This window comes from Enhydra lutris, unplaced genomic scaffold, assembly GCF_002288905.1.
Source record: "Enhydra lutris kenyoni isolate GAN:26980312 unplaced genomic scaffold, ASM228890v2 scaffoldscaffold2, whole genome shotgun sequence".
Classification (NCBI taxonomy): domain Eukaryota; kingdom Metazoa; phylum Chordata; class Mammalia; order Carnivora; family Mustelidae; genus Enhydra; species Enhydra lutris.
The window spans coordinates 25,056,067-25,075,114 of record NW_019154086.1 but is presented as its reverse complement, the minus strand read 5'-3'; the positions used below and the strand labels follow the sequence as shown (position 1 = coordinate 25,075,114).

The following is a 19,048-nucleotide window of genomic DNA, read 5'->3' as shown; positions in this document are numbered from 1 at the left end:
CTTACAAATGGTATGCCAGCATCCCGGTTTCTTTGTACCACTTCTTTCAGTACATCAAGTGACTTATAATTCCAGCGACTCAGTTGGAATCCAAGACTCCAATATGCTGGCATTGCTGGTCGTCCAATGAGCTTGAAGTAAATGGATATTTGATTAATTTTAATAAAGAGCATTAAAATTGTTATTAATATGATTCTTATCTTGTTATCACTAGTATTTACTTAAGTTAAATTACATATTTTGAACAAAGATTTAGTGTTACCTGAATTCTGTGTCCTGCATATTCTGTTAGAACTTTGTTTTGTCACTCACCTTTATTTTGTGTTGAAAAATTAGAAAGTTAGCTCTTAAGAAAGCAGCATTTGCAAAGGTATATTTTTCCCAGCATGGAAAGTTAAAAAAGAGAATATAAAAATAGCATCAAAGAGAAAAAGAAAATTGTCCCAGCACACTCTCACTTCCTGTAGCAACAGAATGAATGAATGAGTGAATGAATGGTCCTCATGTTAGAAAAAATGTTTAAAACTAGATAATTTATATCCCCTTATATTTTCGTGCTTATTTTTCTCCTTTTCAAAATATTAATATTTTTAAATATTAATAAAATATGTTCCATAAGTCTCCAAGCCACTTAATTTATCAAGTACACTTATGTCATTCACATGCAGGGCTTCTCCCCCATGGGCCAAATAGAGTCTCTTCTCCTCTCACTCTCTGTGACGCAAAGAATGTGGTGCTCAGTGCACACCAGCAACAGCATACCAGTGTGTCATCCTAACAAAGGATACGATTTTACATATGGAAATATGGGTGTAACTAATAGTAATTATTTTCACTGAGTATTAGGTTATATAAAGCTTGTAATATAAGCTTTAGTGGCATGTTTTTTTAATTAGGTGCATATATGTATATTTCATGATTTCTCTATCACATATGTCTAAAAAACCACAATGTAACATTTAAAAAAATTACTTATATTGGGTTATAATCTACTCATTAAACATTAAATTTATTTTAAAAATAAATTAGTATCAAAACTAAAAAAATTAACATTTTTAAACTCATTTCATAAACACTTCATGTTTCACGGAATTTCACTAAAGATTTGGACATGTAATTAAAATGTCTTTGTGTATTATACATGTATATGACATAATTTGTTTTTAATAAAAGTGTACAAAATATTATTACATATCATATTAATTCATATATTATTTATCTTATAGTTTATATATAAGCATTGTTTTTAAAACTATTTGGTCAAATGAAGTAAATTTTAAATTTTAAAATATTAAGACAGCTTGTGGGTTAGCTTATACAGAAAAAAATTTGTTTTTCTTCAAACAAGAATTAAAGTTTCTTACTCTCTACATAACTTAAACCTCACTTAGATGCCACAGTAATTAATTGCGCTATATTCTATCTACACCATAATTGTATGTTATTGCTCAAATTCAAGCCTCTGCAAGGCTACTCATAAAATGATGTAAGCAAGCATGCCACTATACTATATGTATGCTGCATTCATACATCATGCATAGCTCAAACTCAACTACTGCTGACCACAGACTTCACTTAGTATGTAATAGAGAACAATCCCAGCTAATAACTCACAAAGCTGATGTCAAATTCTTTCAAAAATGTGCTATCCACTGTTTAGATGTTGTAGTAACCATACCCAAAGTCTACATAAAGCTCAGCCTAACATTGTAATTATGATTTAGTATTACAGACTATAAATTTTGTGTGGTTTTCTGAAACTCATATTTATTAATAGCAATTTGGGAATTATTAGACACTGTAAATTATTTACTTGTGTAAAACCCTACCTACTCTCATTTCACATTTTTGGACCCTAATTAAAGAAAGTTTTTTTACAGTAATTACCTCTCCTGTAACATCATTGTAACAAATGGGAATTGTATGTCAAAGCTATATCAATAAAACAAGATTTTAAAAAAATGGAATAATCCTTAAATCTTATGCTTACTTTTCCATACTAACACCAGGAATTATATAAACCAATAGTCACAAGAGAACAACTGTATAAAAGAATTATATAGAAAAAATACAGAATTATATTTTAGAAGCAGTCTCAAGGTAAACACTGGATTGGTTACCTCTCTAAGACCCATCTTGGACTTAGGTTCATGAACACATTACTTAATAGGAAAGCAAAATTTGCTTAGACAGAAGATATAAGACTTCAGACTATATATCAGAATCTGCCCTTCTATGCCTAAGCATCAGATCCAATTTTCCTGGAGTTTACCTACTGTGCATTAACAGCAAATTTCACTAGGCTTACTTATAACTCACTTGCCTTTAGGATTTTTATCAAAGGGGTGTACAACCTATACATCCATTGCCTATCCTCAGCCTTGAAGATAAGATACTTCCCTTTGCTTTATCCCATAAAAGTAGGTCATGAATAAGTAAAGATTTACTATGCAACATTTCAAAGAAATCCAACTCCTGAACTCAGCTGTCTAGAAGCAAGAAACCATTTGATATCAGGAATATAGACATTTAATATATGCATAAGCTTCATGGTATTGGAAAAAACAAAATCCACCTACCCACGCCTGAAAAATGGTAAGATTTAAAAATACATTTAGCTAAGAGGGCCCAGATAGCTTACATAAAATTAGACATGAGATGAAAGAAATGTATAGTAGAAAATAATTTTATAAAATAGATGTAGAACATACCTCTTGATACTGTTGAACTACTTGCTCTGGTGTATCTCCTAGAAAGATGTAAAAGTCCAGAATTCCACCAATAACTCTGTAAGTTATTATTGGAGTAGGCTGGATGAAAATTTCTACAAATAAAATTAAAAGAACATATATAAGTAATAAAAATATACACAGTAATAAAATAATTGCAGTGCTTCATATTAACCATATATTTTTACACAGATTTCTAAATAATTAAGGTAAAATAAGATACTGAAAATAGGAAGAATATAGGAGAAAAAGAATGCCACCAAATACGAGGTTTATGATAGGATATCCCAGATGTTTCTTCTTACAGATGTTGTCATAATCTTTCCCTGAATCCCCTGCATAGCAAGAGATCAGTCCTTTTACAACAAAAATATTTTTTTCTAAAATTGCATTTCAATTAGTTGTTGTAATTGAAGATTCTCTGAAAGATCATATTATCACATGTTAATATCTAAGAAAAAACTAAAAAAAAAAAAAAAAACAAAAAACTATAAAAGTGTTTTTTTTTTTTTTTTTTCCCAATGTAGACAATAATTGCCTTGATAATCATATTGTTCTTTCTGGGACACGGTTTAATTTTGTAGTTTTGTATTATCATTGATTTATCTGTTAAACATTAGTATTGAATGCACAACATTTAAAAAATATTCTACATTGGGCACCTGGGTAACTCAGAGGGTTAAGCCTCTGCCTTTGGCTCAGGTCAAGATCCCAGCATCCTGGGATCCAGCCCCGCATTGGGCTCTCTGCTCAGCAGGGAGACTGCTTCCTCTTCTCTCTCTGCCTGCCTCTCTGCCTATTGGTGATCTCCGTCTGTCAAATGAATAAATAAAATCTTTAAAAAATATATTCTACATTACTTGAATTATGATAAACTAAAAAATTATTCTTCCTTCTTTCTCTCCCTATATCGACGTTTCTCTTTTGTATTGTAGTGGTATATTAACTTATCTTAACAAGTGAGGCTGTGGAAATAGAAATAAGCCTTTTCATGGTTGTGTTTCAGTTTTGCTCTGAAGGGAAAAGAAAGTACCTGAATTTCACAACACAGTACACTCTCCCCAAAATAGAAGTACTGATATGCAAAATTCCATTGTCATGGAATTTTGAAATGACTATGAAACCTGCTTGTAATAATTTCACATAGCAAATCATGAACAATAGAGTTTACTCTGACATACAATATCTGTGATTGAAATAAGAGAGCAGTTCTAACATTTCAAGTTAAACTTCATTTAAATATATTATCAGATAAATTACTCTTACCCATTGCATTGCTGTTCATTAAGAAAACACCAAATGACTTCCCAGAATTATCTTCAATGCACATGAAGAATGTTTGATGGCCATATAAATTATTATTATTCTGTAAGGCAAAAATTTAAAAATTAACTTTTGAGGTATATTTAAAATTTAAAAACTATATATTTAAAATGGCCTTTATCTATTATAATTTGTTTCTGTAATTTACTTCTCATATCTCTATACTAATTTTCTCCACTATACTTAACATATGAAACCCTATAGCAAAAAATTAACTTATTTTGATTAATGTGTTAATACATAAAATATATGACATAATATATTCATCAGACTATGAATAGATTACTTATCTTTATGTTTTATTATGATTGAGAATGTTTTAATAAGGTAATGATAAGAAAATGGCACATTTATTCATTATGCTCCATGTATGCCCGAGGCACCTCAGGAAATTCCAAGGTGATGTCCATCCTCATAGAACTTCTGCAATATGTTTGTGAAGAGCTAATGAGTACATGAAATAGTTGAGACCAATTGAAAATACACTTGAAAGGTAAAAGAAAACAGTTCCTGGCTGGATATGGAAGTTCAAAGGAAAGAATATATGGAAAATAGTTATGAAGTTCTCAACCTAGTGTTTATTAAGTATTCATTACAGATAGTGATGCTATAAAAAAAGATTGATAGAATCATTATTAGTAATTCATTGGTAGTAGTTCTCTATCAAATGAAGCTCTTTAAAGCAACAATCCATTTATTCATTTTTGGGAATGAAATGATTAGCACTGACATTTTTATAAAGTCACTAAGAATTGACTCAAAGCAATCATAAATCAATAAATATAAATGTCTTAATGACAGGGTCTTTGTCCAGAAGAATCTCATATTTTAGAAGTATAAACAAATATATACACAAATACTAACCTGAGATGATTGTCATACTAAAATATAAATAAAGGGTTAGAAAGTAAAGACTAATTCTGCATGTGAGAGTTTGGGAGAAGTTCTTGGGAAATTAAACTTCAAATTAGCTCTTAGTGACTTATTGTACAAATGATAAAGAACCTCATGTTTCAGTACTTACAAAGGGAACTGTTCCCCTGTGCAAGTATTTAAGCCTATGGGATAAGATCATACATTATGGAAGAGGAAGAAAGAGGCATAGATGTACAATATGATGTCCAATGGATAGGAAGACCATATCATATGTATGACCATATCATACAAAGTGATATAGAACAGTTAGTATTTAGAATGATTCTAGTGCAATGCCTAGCTGTGGATAGTTTTTTGTTTGTTTGTTTTTGTTTTTGTTTTTTAAGTAAGCTCCATGTCCAGCATAGAGCCCAACATGGCGCTTAAACTCACAACTGTGAGATCAAAACCTGAGCTGAGATCAGGAGTCAGATGCTCAAACGCTCAACCAACTGAATCACCCAGGGGCCCTGCCATGGATAAGCTTAAGCATAAGAATGACTGAAAAGGGAATGATGAAATATAAAAATCAGAATCAAAAGGAAATATTCATAAATTAGATACACCTATTGAAGCATTCATAAAATCCGTTGGTTACTTTTTGAATTAATTTAGGACTTTACTGTAAATCCTCAGCCCTTAAGTAAACAAGCTGCTGGATTAAGTATCATTGACATCAAATAAATTATGGTTTCAAGTAGATGAAAATTATCATCTGATCCAATATAGTTTATTTATTAAAAATATTATTTATTAAAAAAAAAGATTGTTCCTTACATTACCAGGAAGTTGATCACGGGTAAAAATTGGCCATGTTTTCCAGTTTAAATCATGACGAAATCTCTTATGAATATGTTCCCCAATACCATAGATATATTCACTGGGAAGTTTGGTTGAGATCTGTAAATACTGATCAGAGTATACCAGGGGACCAATGCTGGTGTCAAACCTGAACAATAAAATAAATAAATAAATAATCTAGAAACACAAATGTCCTATGAAAGAAGGAGCTATGTAATCATCCAGAATATTTCATTTTGAATATGTCAATCTTGAGCTGTAATCATTTCTTGGGAATATACAAATTATATCATAAACAGAATTTGTTAATTCCATTGACACAATTTGTTGTATCATCACCAATATGACTTTTTGTACACATTCCTTCTTTGAATCTCCATCACAAACTTAAAGCATAACTACCATTATCAATTCCATTTTACAAATAACACAATTAGGAAAAATTCATTCATGTTTTCTAAGGTGACAAACTGTTAAGTGTGGAGCCAGATTTCAAACCCAATTCTGCCTTGCTCCAGAGACACAGTTTCAAAATACAGTACCATACTGGATTTCACACCTCCAACATATATATTAAGATTAAATTCAAAATGATTTTTCCAAAATGAAAAAGACTGTATATTTGATGAATATCAAACATATACTATAAGAAATGTTAAGTGGTATTTAATACTTTCATCATTTAACATAATGTTAATTGCAAATTCTTAAACTATATTTAAGAAAAGTAATTGTTAAAATTTGATATTGACAAAACTGCTTAATTAACCATCTTAGAGACATAGAGCATTTGTCTTAAGAATTACTAAATCCCTTACCACAAATATCCCCCAAAACACATTCATAATGTAGGCATTCATACAACATTTAATTTAATATATATATATATACACATGTTTCATACATATGTGTGTGTGTGTATATACACACACACATACGTGTATACAAAGTCCTTTAATATTGCTATGGGAATTAGCCCCTTTCTGAATAGTAACTATTTGATCCTATAAACTGGCAACAGAATATAATAAGCAATGGGGAAAGGACACAATAGGAGTTTTAGCTATGTAAAAATGTAGGCAAGGCGAAAATTCTATCAGTGGTGCTCTTTACCTTCACCTTTGGTTGGCCCTAATTTGTACATTTTCATTCACCTTCTCATAGTTTTCATCCACAGGAAATACAACCCTTTTTCCATTATAATTTCTGAAAGTATATATACTCACTCTCTTTGGGGAGGAAAATTATTTTTCCTGAAAATGCCTTAAAAATAAGATTTTCCTAATTCTATGATGATAGAATAAAACTGACCAGTTATTTAACCTTATAGAAATGTAAAATAAGATACTTACAAAATTCTCCTATTGCTTTTTCTAATAACTTTGATGCTAAATGGATTTTCTATAACCTGCACCTCATATAATGTATCAGAGGCTGCAGTTCCAGTAAATTCTCTTACAAACTGATGAGGAACTTCATATCTTCTATTACTTGGATCAGTAATCTGCAAAGATTTAAAGAAATTATCATTATTTGATTCAAAATCATTATTTCACTTTCCATTTCTGAAATAAGGATCAAATGCAAGTTCCGAATAAAAAATACTAAATTTAATAATTTAATAGAGGAGCTATTAATTTAGTCATAATTTTAACATTGTTGAATGGTTTTATGCAGAATTGTATCAATTGTCAAAGAGTATAGAATTGGTTATAAAAGTAATATATATAATATATAAAGATTTTTATTGATAGATTAAGAAATACAGGGAAATTAACGATACTATTACTAAATATTTATTCTTTAATACTAATAATTTTGTGAATTTAATTACTCTTATTGCTTTTCAGTGTTCATCCCTTAGAAATTCCATAAAGATTTTATATTTTGCTAAAAAAAAAACCTATTAACCCCTGTGAAATTGCTTTAAAGAAGTATTATACAAAGGATATGGTGTTGTTTTCACTTCCTAATCCAAAAGATCATACAAATAAACTACTTGCTTAAAAAACAGCAGGAATTGGTTTCTTTAAAATCATGAATAAAAGTGATACAAGTAAAAAGAACTAGTAAGTAAAAGCCCCATTTATACAGCACAGTTAATGTGTTTCTCAAATTTTGAACTAATTCTTCATCATAGTCTGTTGTTGAAATAATAAAAATTAATTAAGTTTATTGAGGGTTTATTCTTCTAAATACACTATATCTAATATTTTACATTGACTATATTATGAAATTCTTCAAAAATAACTGGTGGATGAACTCTTCCTATTTTACATTTCAGTAAACAGTCTCAGGGAAATGGAATAACTAGTCCAATTAGTCCTTTGCTTTGGAATAAATATTTCTTAAGAGGGAAAATGCCTGAGTAATATGAAGGGAGTGCTCATTGCTGCCTTTCATGATTAACTCCTCTTTATAAATAAAAAATCAAACCTTAAACCTGAAACGATTGCGTGTCTGATTTTGAGCTGTGAAGAGAGCACTAGAAACATCATTTCCAAATAGCGTAGGTGAAGATATCCTGTTTAATGTGGCTTCAAGTCCTTAAAGGAAGAAAAAAGTTGGCATGAGTGATGATTTTATTTATAAAGATTAATAATTATTAATTAATTTTATAATCATATTACCCTTATCATGAATAATGACTTCTTTTATTATATGGAATATATAATTATGCAAAAAATGAATCCTTGATATAAGCAATTTAAACATTCTTGTGTACAAACTTCCCATTTGATTCTATTAAGAGATTTTTCCAAAGAAAATTTTAAAACGTATTTTTTGTTTTCCACTTAAAATATACTATATTGGGTCACCATGATAGAACATTTCTCACCGGTACTTGTTGTTGTCACTTTGTCAGCGCTATAGCCGTGGTTATCTGCGAAGAAGCACCAAGGAATAGTAGAGTCATTCCACGGCTTCCAGCAGCAACCTCGCATGGCACAAACTGCCTGGTGAAACATTTATAGAAGGAATCGTAGGATTAGTACTATCATCATGTGTCAGTCGTCATTTTTTAAACATTCATTCATTCCAGTAAATGTTTGAATTAAATGTTTGAAAAACAAGTTTCTTTCTTTAAGAATATAATATGTTGAAATATCACCTATTTTCTTGTCCCTTTCCCTGGGCAGAAATATCAATTAAATTAATTACACTCTACCAGAGATTGATGCTCTGAGTTGTGATTTATCCAATTAACATGCTAATACACACTACTATAAACCTATGGTTTTTCTTTGTTTAAATTTACTTTTTTTAAAGATTTTATTTATTTATTTATTTTGTTTTTGACACAGAGATAGAGAGCACAAGCAGGGGGAGCAGCAGGCAGAGGGAGAGGGAGAGGGAGAGGCAGGCTCCCACTGAGCAGGGATCCTGAGTGGGACTCCATCCCAGGACCCTGGGATCATGACGTGGTTCCAAGCTTAACAGACTGAGCTACCCAGGTGTCCCAACTTTTTTAATTTTGGGGAGTATATTACTCAAAGCAATCTACAGGTTCAATATCAACCATGTCAAAGTACTAATATTTTTCACAGACCCAGAACAAATAATAATACAATTTGTATGGAACCACAAAGGACCCAGAGAAGCCAAAGTAATCTTGAGAAACAAAAACAAAGCTGAAGGTATCACAATCCCAGAGTTCAAGATATACTACGAAGCCTATATATATATATATATATATTTTTTTTTTTTTTTTTTTTTTTTTTTAAGTTTCTGCCCTGGGTGCCTGGGTGGTTCAGCTGATTAAACACAGGACTCTTGATTCCAGTTCAGGTCATGATCTCTGGGTTGTGGATCAGGCTCCACCCTCAGCGTGCAGATTCTGCTCCTCCCTCTCCTCTCCTCTCTTTTCCTCTCCTCTCCTCTCCTCTCCCCTCTTTTCTTTTCCTCTCCCCTCCTCTCCTCTCTCCCTCCACCAAGTAGATAAATAAATAAAATCTTTTAAAAATAATAAATAAAAGTTCCTGCCCTATGAGTAATTATAATCTGGTGTCATGTAGTCAACCCAGAAGAATTGGAATATTTTTTGTGTATCAATTATGTATCAAGCTGAAAGTGAGGCTATAGAGATGAAGACATGCCCTGAATTCAAGCCTACATAAAGTGCTTAAGGCAGTTATTTCCAGACACTTATTAGTTGAGTATTTAAGTAAACTAGTTAAACTAATTCATGTGCCCAGTGTCACAACTAGTTGTAGACATTACATCTAATGAATAACGCAAAACACTGAACTCTTGAGTAGTTTTTATGATCTGTATGGAAAGATTGTGTGAAGTGGAAAAAATTATATATGCTTATATAAAAAGTGGAGCCACATAATAATGCTGTCTTTTATCATTGGTATAATTAAAAATCTACTTAATATTTGAATTTAGTAGTATGACACACTTTCATAATTTGAACATCTGTGGGATTTTTTTTCTTGGTTATTTGCCTTGAAGAGAAGTTTAAAGCCTACATTTTTAGTAGCTGACATGTTAACTTCTCTCCTACTTTAACGTCAAATTAAAGTGGCTTTAGATATACAAACACAGGCACACACATGTATACACATACTTACATGTATATTGTAAATAGAAGTACAATTGGATCTGACATTTTGGAGGGTCATTATCTATCAGAATATAAAATATGTGTGACTTCTATCAGGCAATTAACCTTCTAGTTATAGAACTTATAGAAATACTCCCAGAATTACAAAGAGATAGTTATATAAAAATTTTGTCTTTTTATTTATCTTTTTTATTTTTTAAAGATTTTATTTATGTATTTAACAGACAGAGAGCACAAACAGGGGGAGTGGCAGGCAGAGGGAGAAGTAGGGACCCTGATGTGAGACTTGATCCCAGGACCCTGGGATCATGACTGAGCCAAAGGCAAACACTTAACCGACTGAGCCACCGAGGCACCCTAGAGTAGTCTTTCTAAAAGAATTTTGAAAATGTTAGTATAAAACAAAAAGGTAGAATTAGATGTAGATATACTGATTTTGTAAGGTATAAAGGTGTTAAGAAAAAAGAAGTAAATTACAATCATATTTTGCTTAAGTAAAAAATGCACAGTAAAATGGAGTTACATGGAATTCTTCCAAACATATTGTATTGGATTCCTAGGTCTGCATAACAGCCATAAACAGGTTGTCTGAATCAACAGAAATTTATTCTCTCACCATTCTGGAGTCAAGAAATCCTACTTCAAAGTGTAGCAGAACCATAATCCCTCTAAGGCTCTAGGGAAGACAGCTTCCTTATCTGTTCCTAGCTTCTGATAGTTCCTGGTAATCCAGGATTTCTTGATTTGAAGATACCTTACTCCAATTTCTACTTCCATCTTCACACCAGCTTTCTTCCCTGTAGTTCTCTGTATGTCATCCCCTTCTCTTATGACACCAGCCATTGTATTTGAGGCCCACCCTAATAACCTCATTTAACATTTAATTACATCTGCAAAGATCCTATTTCCAAATAAAGTCATATTCTAAGGCTACAAGTAGACATGAATTTTTTGGAAGACATCACTCACACCACTACATATATATATACCAAAATATTAGTTCAAAAATGTATATCCTCATTGCTGCTTTTAAAATATGAATAATTTTGGTTTATTTCATATAGATTTTGATACTTGTTATTTATGTTTAGTCATTCTGCCTATTTTTCAAGATTTCTGGTATTTTCCCTTATTATTTTAATTCTTAATCTATTTTTTAAATTTTGTTTAAATTCCAGTTAGTTAAGATACAATGAGTATAATATTAGTTTCAAGTGTACAATATAGTGATTCAACATTTCCATACAGCACCTGGTGTTCTTCACAATTACCCTCCTTAAACCCCATCACCTATTTAAACCATCACTCCACCCACCTCCCTTCTGGTAACCATCAGTCTGTTCTCTCTCTATAGCTAAGAATCTGTTTCTTGGTTTGTCTTTCTTTTTTTCCCCTCTTTGCTCTTTTGTTTTGTTTCTTAAATTCCACATATGACTGAATTTCAATTTTCTTTCTTCTTAATTTGAAAAAAACAAAAATTAAAACATATTAAATAGCCATCAGTAGATGTAAACTTTGATAGATAAAAACACATTTTTTACATTTTTTATTTTATTATATGTATGTGAGTATGCATATAGAAATATATGTAATAATAAGTATATTAATATATAGTGGATTGACTGTATTATTGACTGAATTGTGCCCCCCCCCCACAATTCATATGTAGGAAGCCCTAACCCTCTAATCCCCAATGTGACTATATTTGGAGACAGGGCATTTAAGGAGGTTAATTAAGGTTAAATGAAGTCATGGTCTGGGGTGCAAATTTGATAGGACTGGTGTCCTCATAAAAAGAAGAGACTTTGGACATGGTCACATACACACTCCATCTCTCTATCTGGGCATGCACAGAGGAAAAATCATGTGAAGATACGAGAATGCAGCTGTTTACAAGCCAGGAAAAGTCTCACTAGAAACCAACCTTGATGGCATCTTGACTTCTAGCCTCCACAGCACTGAGAACATAAATGTCTTATTTTTTAAGTCACACAGTTTGGCATTTTATTATAGAAGTCCAGGCTGACTAATAAACTCTGGTTATAATTACAGCTACTCTTAAATTAAGTTCACCTTTTTTTTCTAAACTTTATTTATTTATTTATTTATTTATTTTATTTATTTGATAGACAGATCACAAGTAGGCAGAGAGGCAGGCAGAGAGACAGGAGGAGGAGGCAGGCTCCCTGTTGAGCAGAGAGCCCGATGCGGGACTCGATCCCAGGACCCTGAGATCATGACCTGAGCCGAAGGCAGAGGCTTTAACCACTGTGCCACCCAGGCGCCCTCACCTTCTTTTCTTAAATGACAAATACATGTTAGCTGAAATTTGTTAAGTTCATAAGTTTAATTTGTTTCACATTGAAAACACTATTTAGCAACCTGACAGGCTGACATTAAAAATAGTAGGCATCAAAACCTTAACCAATTGGCTTTGAAATGTTGTTTCCCTTTAAGCTTTTAGCAGCCCATATTGTTCCTAATGGAATTTTATGTTAAACTGCCATTGTTTCCTAAAGAGAATATCTGGCCAATTATCTTAACATGTCACAGTAAACACTATTTATCTAGCTGTTTTATCAGTAGGTAGGCTATAAGGACTTACTATTCCTAAAGTTGTCCTAAGAAAAATCTCATTGTTTTTCAACTTTTCATAGCAAATTAACCAGAAAATTATGTGTTAACTATGAGGTAACAATGGTAGGATAAGACTAATAGAAATTTTATAGTTAATTTTTCTTGTAATGGAGGGAGTAAGATTCAGATATGTCTATTTTAGATTTAATATGTATTAGATATGCATATTACATGCATATAATAACACATAATATACTGAATATGCATATTACATTATAATACATATATAATATTTAAAATGCACTGATTAATATATATTTATATTATATAAATATCATAGTATGTTATAGATTGCATACAATATGTAGATATTATAAAATGTGAAGACACACAATCACACACACAAACCCTCATTGACCTTTATTTCCACATAGATTATGAAGACCAAGGAAGAGTCAACTTTGGGTTACATGAAGCTATTAAGTCACCCTTAATTTTCTTCATTTAAGCTTCCTCTCCTAAACTACTAAATAATTAAAAAATAATAATAATAATTTTCCAAAGTATGAGTATCACTTTATTTTCCAGACACATCTTAATGTCATCATTATAAATAATTTTAGGGAGCATTCATATTTTCTCTCAAATGTTCTATACCGTCAAAGGTTAGGTTTTTTTAAGAAGTAGATTTGCGAGGACAGAATTTCATAAAGATTTTAAAATTAACAATAGCTTGTTAAGCATGGAAAAATGCTTAACGAAAAAAAAATTAACTTGTCAATTTATTCAATAGAAATACAGAAAAGCAAGCTCATCAATTTCAATTATCTCTCATCTCTTTATATGGAGCTATAAAAAAGATAAGTGCAGTATAAATGATTACTAGATACTTAAAAATATGGAATTTTTCCAAAACTGAGCAATTATCTTAATCTAATTATTATATATATATACATATGTGTGTGTGTGTGTGTGTGTGTGTATTCATAAAAATATTAAAGTCTTTTGTGGCAGACCTGTGTGGGAAATTGCTCTGGAATGCAGTTTATTCTCTCGTTGATACGATCATTTAGCTCACTTGGACATTTAGCATCACTTGGACCAGGATACACAGTGGTTGTACGAGTGGTAGGTGGAGTTGAAGTAGAATTACTAATTTCTAGGAAAGAAAGAGGTTAGTAAAATAAAACATGGTGTTAAATTATTTTTTTTCAGATTTGGGGGATAACAAATACATTGCATTGAAAGAACAAATGAATTTATACATATAATAAAAATAAAAATAAGTTTTACACTAATAAATGACCCACAAATTCAAGTCCTAGTCACCAAAGAAAAATATCCAAATGATATTTAAAAACTGTGCAGAGCCCTATTGGCTGTTTCTGCAGAAAAACAAAATATTTTCACAGAAGGTCTTGAGGTAGATTCAAAAGGAAGCAAAATGTTCATTCTACCACATTTATGAAAACATGTGTTTTATAGATGAAAAAGATGGAAATATATGGATGGGAAAGGAATATAGAGAAGGAGACAAGAATTAGAGCAGACAAGGGAAAAGTAGGAGGAAAACAATACTTTGAAGTGAACAGAAGAGAAAGCAAGGACTGCAAAGAAAAACAAATTCCAATTCTGTATAATAACTTTCCAGCAATCAGATATGGGTAAAATAAAATGATTGTGTCACAATGTAGTGAGCTTTCAGTTTACTAGGAGCAGGTAAAACAAATGACTAATAACAGTTGAAAACTAACTATTGTTAGAGTAGAAGGTAATTTGTAACAGTGTTTCTAATTCTGATTTGGTCCAGAAAGAATGATTGAAAAAAGAGGTTAGGTGGATCAGAGTAGTATGCATTTACTCTAAATTAGGACAGAAATATTCAGGGAAAGAAAGATAAATGCTTCAAGCTTTGTTTCACCTTCCCTCTACCTGTTTTTGTTACAAATTCTCTCTCTTACTTAAAAAAAAGAGAGAGAGAGAGAGACTAAAATAAAGAGGTTATTCCCCCAGATTTTCCACTCTGCCCCCCATACTTTTGCAAGTATTTCAAGGCCAGAGCAAAAACCCAGGTTTTCCTATTAATTAGAAAAACCTCACTAAAAACAGATGATTATTTCACCTTCCATTAACACCTTGATCCTTTGGCTCTTCACAATTGTTTAAACAACACAATGTGGGGAAGGTCATTAATGTCAAAGTGCATAGATTGCTTAATTAGAACAGCTCTTCATTGAAATAACTGTAATATAATGGATAGAAAGATTTGGGATAATTATGTAACTTACTTGAAATCTTTCTTCACATTTTTCATTTCATGTAGATTACTTTTGAAAATCCATAACTATTATGGAGTAAATTTTATTTAACTTCAACTATAACATGCAAGTATTTTTAACATTACTTACCTTCAACAGCAGGTGTCTTAGTTGCTAAAACAGCAATTAGGGCAGTAGCTATTATAGTAACTATAGCAAAAAGGACGATCAGAGAGATTTCTAATTTAGTAAATTTTTTCTTTGCCATCTAAAGAAAGAAAAGAAATATACATTTAAAATGTAAAATATATAACTACAGTAAGCCACCGTCATTATGGTAAGAGTATTTACATTCCACTTTTTTTTACCTAAGTAAACACAGGCAGAACTAGAGACAGTTGTTTATAATCTAAAACAATAAACATTGGCAAAATGTAAACAACACATGTAATTTTTAATAAAGAGAGTGAATTGATGATACACATTATTGAGGTAACTAAGATGAAACATAAAGGGAAGAAAAGATCTCCAAGGAGATGTCCTTGCTCTCTCATGTTAGAACCTTTCTCAAGTAAAAGAAATATGACACCTACCCTGTGTCCCCTAACTCTCACTATTTTTTTAAAGAGATAATGTTATCCGCATTTTGCTCATTAGAAACTTCAACCTTAGAGGAAATAAGCTATTATCTCAAAATCAAAAGTTCTAGTTCTTCCTACCTTAAATTCTGTTCCTCGAACACTAACACTGCTTTCTTATAACAATACCGTGGAAAAGAATATAAATATATGAGAATACAGATATAAAATATTATGAAAAATGATATAGGTATATAGTATATATTTGGGAGTTGTCACTTCAAAAAAAGATTTGAATTAAATCATCTTCAAGTTCCTCCCTCACAATATAAGTATGATATACTAAACTCTCATATCAAACATATGTATTTATTTTCTCATAACATTATGTGAGTTAGCATACAGAGGATACCTAAATATAGATTAGGAAAAGATTTCTTCCAGTAATTATCTTAAACTTTACTTGTTTAATTTAGTTTTGACCATATATCTCTCATCTCTTGTGCTCTTCAAGTTTCCCTCACTTTTGTGTATTCTATGATTTTTATACAAATCTTAATTCCATGGCATATACCCAGATAGGAATTCAGAGTTTCAATGGTAAACGCTTTAATAAATTGCTCATTTCATTTTTTGGAGTTTTTATTTAAATTCTAGTTAACATACAATATAATATTAGTTTCAGGTGTACAATATAATGATTATAAGTTGCTGATCTTAAATTTTTTTTTTTTTTTGGTCTCTCACATTAACACCTTCTCCTGTAATTATCTGGGATAGTTCATATATACAGTTGCCCCAACCTAAACACTTTCCCTCTTTTGTATCTTTCTACAACATTCAATCACTCAAAAGCCCTGTTGGTTCTATCTCCAAAGTACTTTCAGAATTATAACTTCATCCTATCTCCACCACTGTAACATCTTTCTTGGGTAACATGTCTTCTTAAGTACATGCTATTTAATCTTTCTTCAATCCTTCCACATTTGCTCTTCTAAGTTAGCCCTAATTTATGCCCAGTTCAAATGCCATATTCTTGGTGAGTCCTTTCCTACCACTCTTAGAGGCAGTGTTAATCAATCCTTTTTTTCCATTTTACCACACCACATATCTATTGTCCTTATTAATATATATGTTAATATCCTTAATTGGATTGTTATTTTTTTTAAGATTTATTTATTTATTGAGAGGGAGAGTGGGAGGAAGGGGCAGAGGGAGAGGGAAAGAGAGACTTAAGCACCCTATTCTGAGCTCAGAGCCTCACAAGGGACTCAATTTCACAACCCGAGATCACAATTTGAGCCAAAACCGAGAGTCTGACACTTAAACAACTGTGCCACCTAGGCATCCCAGAATTTTTATACTCTTAATGCAATATAGTTCAGAAGTAGTGAAGAGCCTGACAACAAGTAAGCACAAGCTCACTTTTTAAAAAAATATACTTTATGAATGAAAGTTTAAAGATTAGCATCCAATCAGTATATGATTTCCTATTACACATATTAAGCTGTTTATTTCATCTCTAATCTTTAAAGAACCTAAATGTAAACTGGATCTAATCAAAATGACAGGTGATATATGAAGCTATTAAGAAAATGAAACTGAATTGCTCAATGTTATGTGAGAAAGAACACAATTGCATTTAATGTTTAACTTTAAACAAGTTTGTCTCACTCAAAGTATTATTTTACTTTGGTATCGAGAAGTCAATAAGGATTATGCCTTTCTATTTTTAAGAAAAGTCTAAAAGTGTAAATGCATATTGTTATGAAGCAAACCTTCTTTTACCTTGAAGAATTAGAACAAAGTTAATGTATTAAAATTAAATTGCTCATGTGAGTACTCATAAACAATCAGTACTAAAATTGTTCATATGCTGTAGGTGGTAATTTCAGTGATCACATTTTTGACCACAGTAATTTCAAGCAAAACATTTTTGGGGAAATTATATATTGATGTCCTTTTTGTATATATTTATTTTCAAAATAAGTAACAGTTTATTAGATGGTTACTTGATTACTGACCTTTAAAAGATTTGCTAGAAAAGATTAAATGTTTTATAACAGTTGTATTCTATTCTGCCTATATATATTTTCTTAAATAAAATATATTAACTCATACTTAGAGTACTTGTACATTTCAAAATATTTTTTAATCTTTTTTCCTATATGAAGAAATTAAATAAAGATGATTTGAGTCAACTAAGTCTGACAAAAATTATAATGAAGAGGTGGGCAAAGAAAATATTCTCATATCTTAAAAAAATTTAAAAATGTTTTCTCCTGTTTTAGTACAAGAGATATATATTTAAATTGGCAAATGAAAGTTATCTTTTCTATTTTAAGCAAGTGTTGATAAACAGGAATATTGCTAACATGAATTAAAATAATAAATAATTATTTGGAAACATGAAAGAAATGAAGAAATATGATCAATCAACTTACCTTATTTCATAGCCTGTTCTGTTCACTATGTTGTACCAAAGTTGGGTAAGGCTCCCAAAGCAGTGATCATGAAAACTGCTCAGCTATATACTGAGCTACCCATAAACTTTTATTGCATCTTCACCAGCCTGTCAGTATTTAATAAACTTCTGTTAAACATGCAGTGGGAAAAGACTTAGCCCTGAAAATAGTTGCATAAATATTTCTGTTTAGAAATCCAAGTTAATTAATAATTCTGCCCTCAGATAGTCTTTGATTTCTGGTACCTATGAACTAGTCCAAGAACATAAAAATATTTATTTATTCTGTCTTTTTTTCTTCAAAATTTTCTTTCATTATTTAGACATTGTTTGAAAATTGTTTTACCTAATTATGTGACATTAAAACTGTCATTGAAAAGTAGAAACATTGGTAAGCTAGAATCTGAAAAACATTTGCAGGAATTATCAATTAGAAGATAATATTTAGTAGAATATATATAAGATAGATATAAAATAGAAGATAATATAAAAAGTAATGATTAAATAAAAGTTATTTCCTGTGTCTCATTATTAACTTTAAGGATGAAGAACTGAGCAAATCCATTAGAATAAAATATAAAAGTAGAGATATATAAAAAAAGCAATCCAGAAATAAAATCAACATTTTATTTATATTTATTTAGAACACAAATTTAGTTATCAAAAATATACTAAACACCATTTCATACAGTAAAAATTATAGTATCAATTACATTACTGGTTTAAGTCAGTGTAGTGTTTAAGATCAAAGAATTTTATAGAAGAATCCTAGGTACAAATTCCAGCTGTACTACATATTCCTAAGAAACTGAGGGCAAATTTGTGAATGTTTT

The 19,048-nt window shown here is 30.8% G+C and overlaps 1 protein-coding gene across 2 annotated transcripts in view; it reads right to left on the bottom strand.

Moving 5' to 3' along the window:
- The window catches only part of LOC111149399 (sucrase-isomaltase), a 93,864-nt gene extending 78,423 nt beyond the window's left edge, over nt 1-15,441 (bottom strand). For both annotated transcript variants that reach the window (XM_022506437.1, XM_022506428.1), the window contains exons 1-9: nt 15,324-15,441; nt 13,932-14,074; nt 8,608-8,725; nt 8,205-8,314; nt 7,121-7,272; nt 5,745-5,916; nt 3,996-4,095; nt 2,712-2,824; nt 6-131 (exon numbers count right to left, since the gene is read on the bottom strand). In XM_022506437.1, coding sequence (XP_022362145.1) covers nt 6-131; nt 2,712-2,824; nt 3,996-4,095; nt 5,745-5,916; nt 7,121-7,272; nt 8,205-8,314; nt 8,608-8,725; nt 13,932-14,074; nt 15,324-15,441 — 1,152 coding nt within the window. The remainder of the gene's footprint in view (nt 1-5; nt 132-2,711; nt 2,825-3,995; nt 4,096-5,744; nt 5,917-7,120; nt 7,273-8,204; nt 8,315-8,607; nt 8,726-13,931; nt 14,075-15,323) is intronic.
- Nucleotides 15,442-19,048: the final 3,607 nt, after the last annotated feature.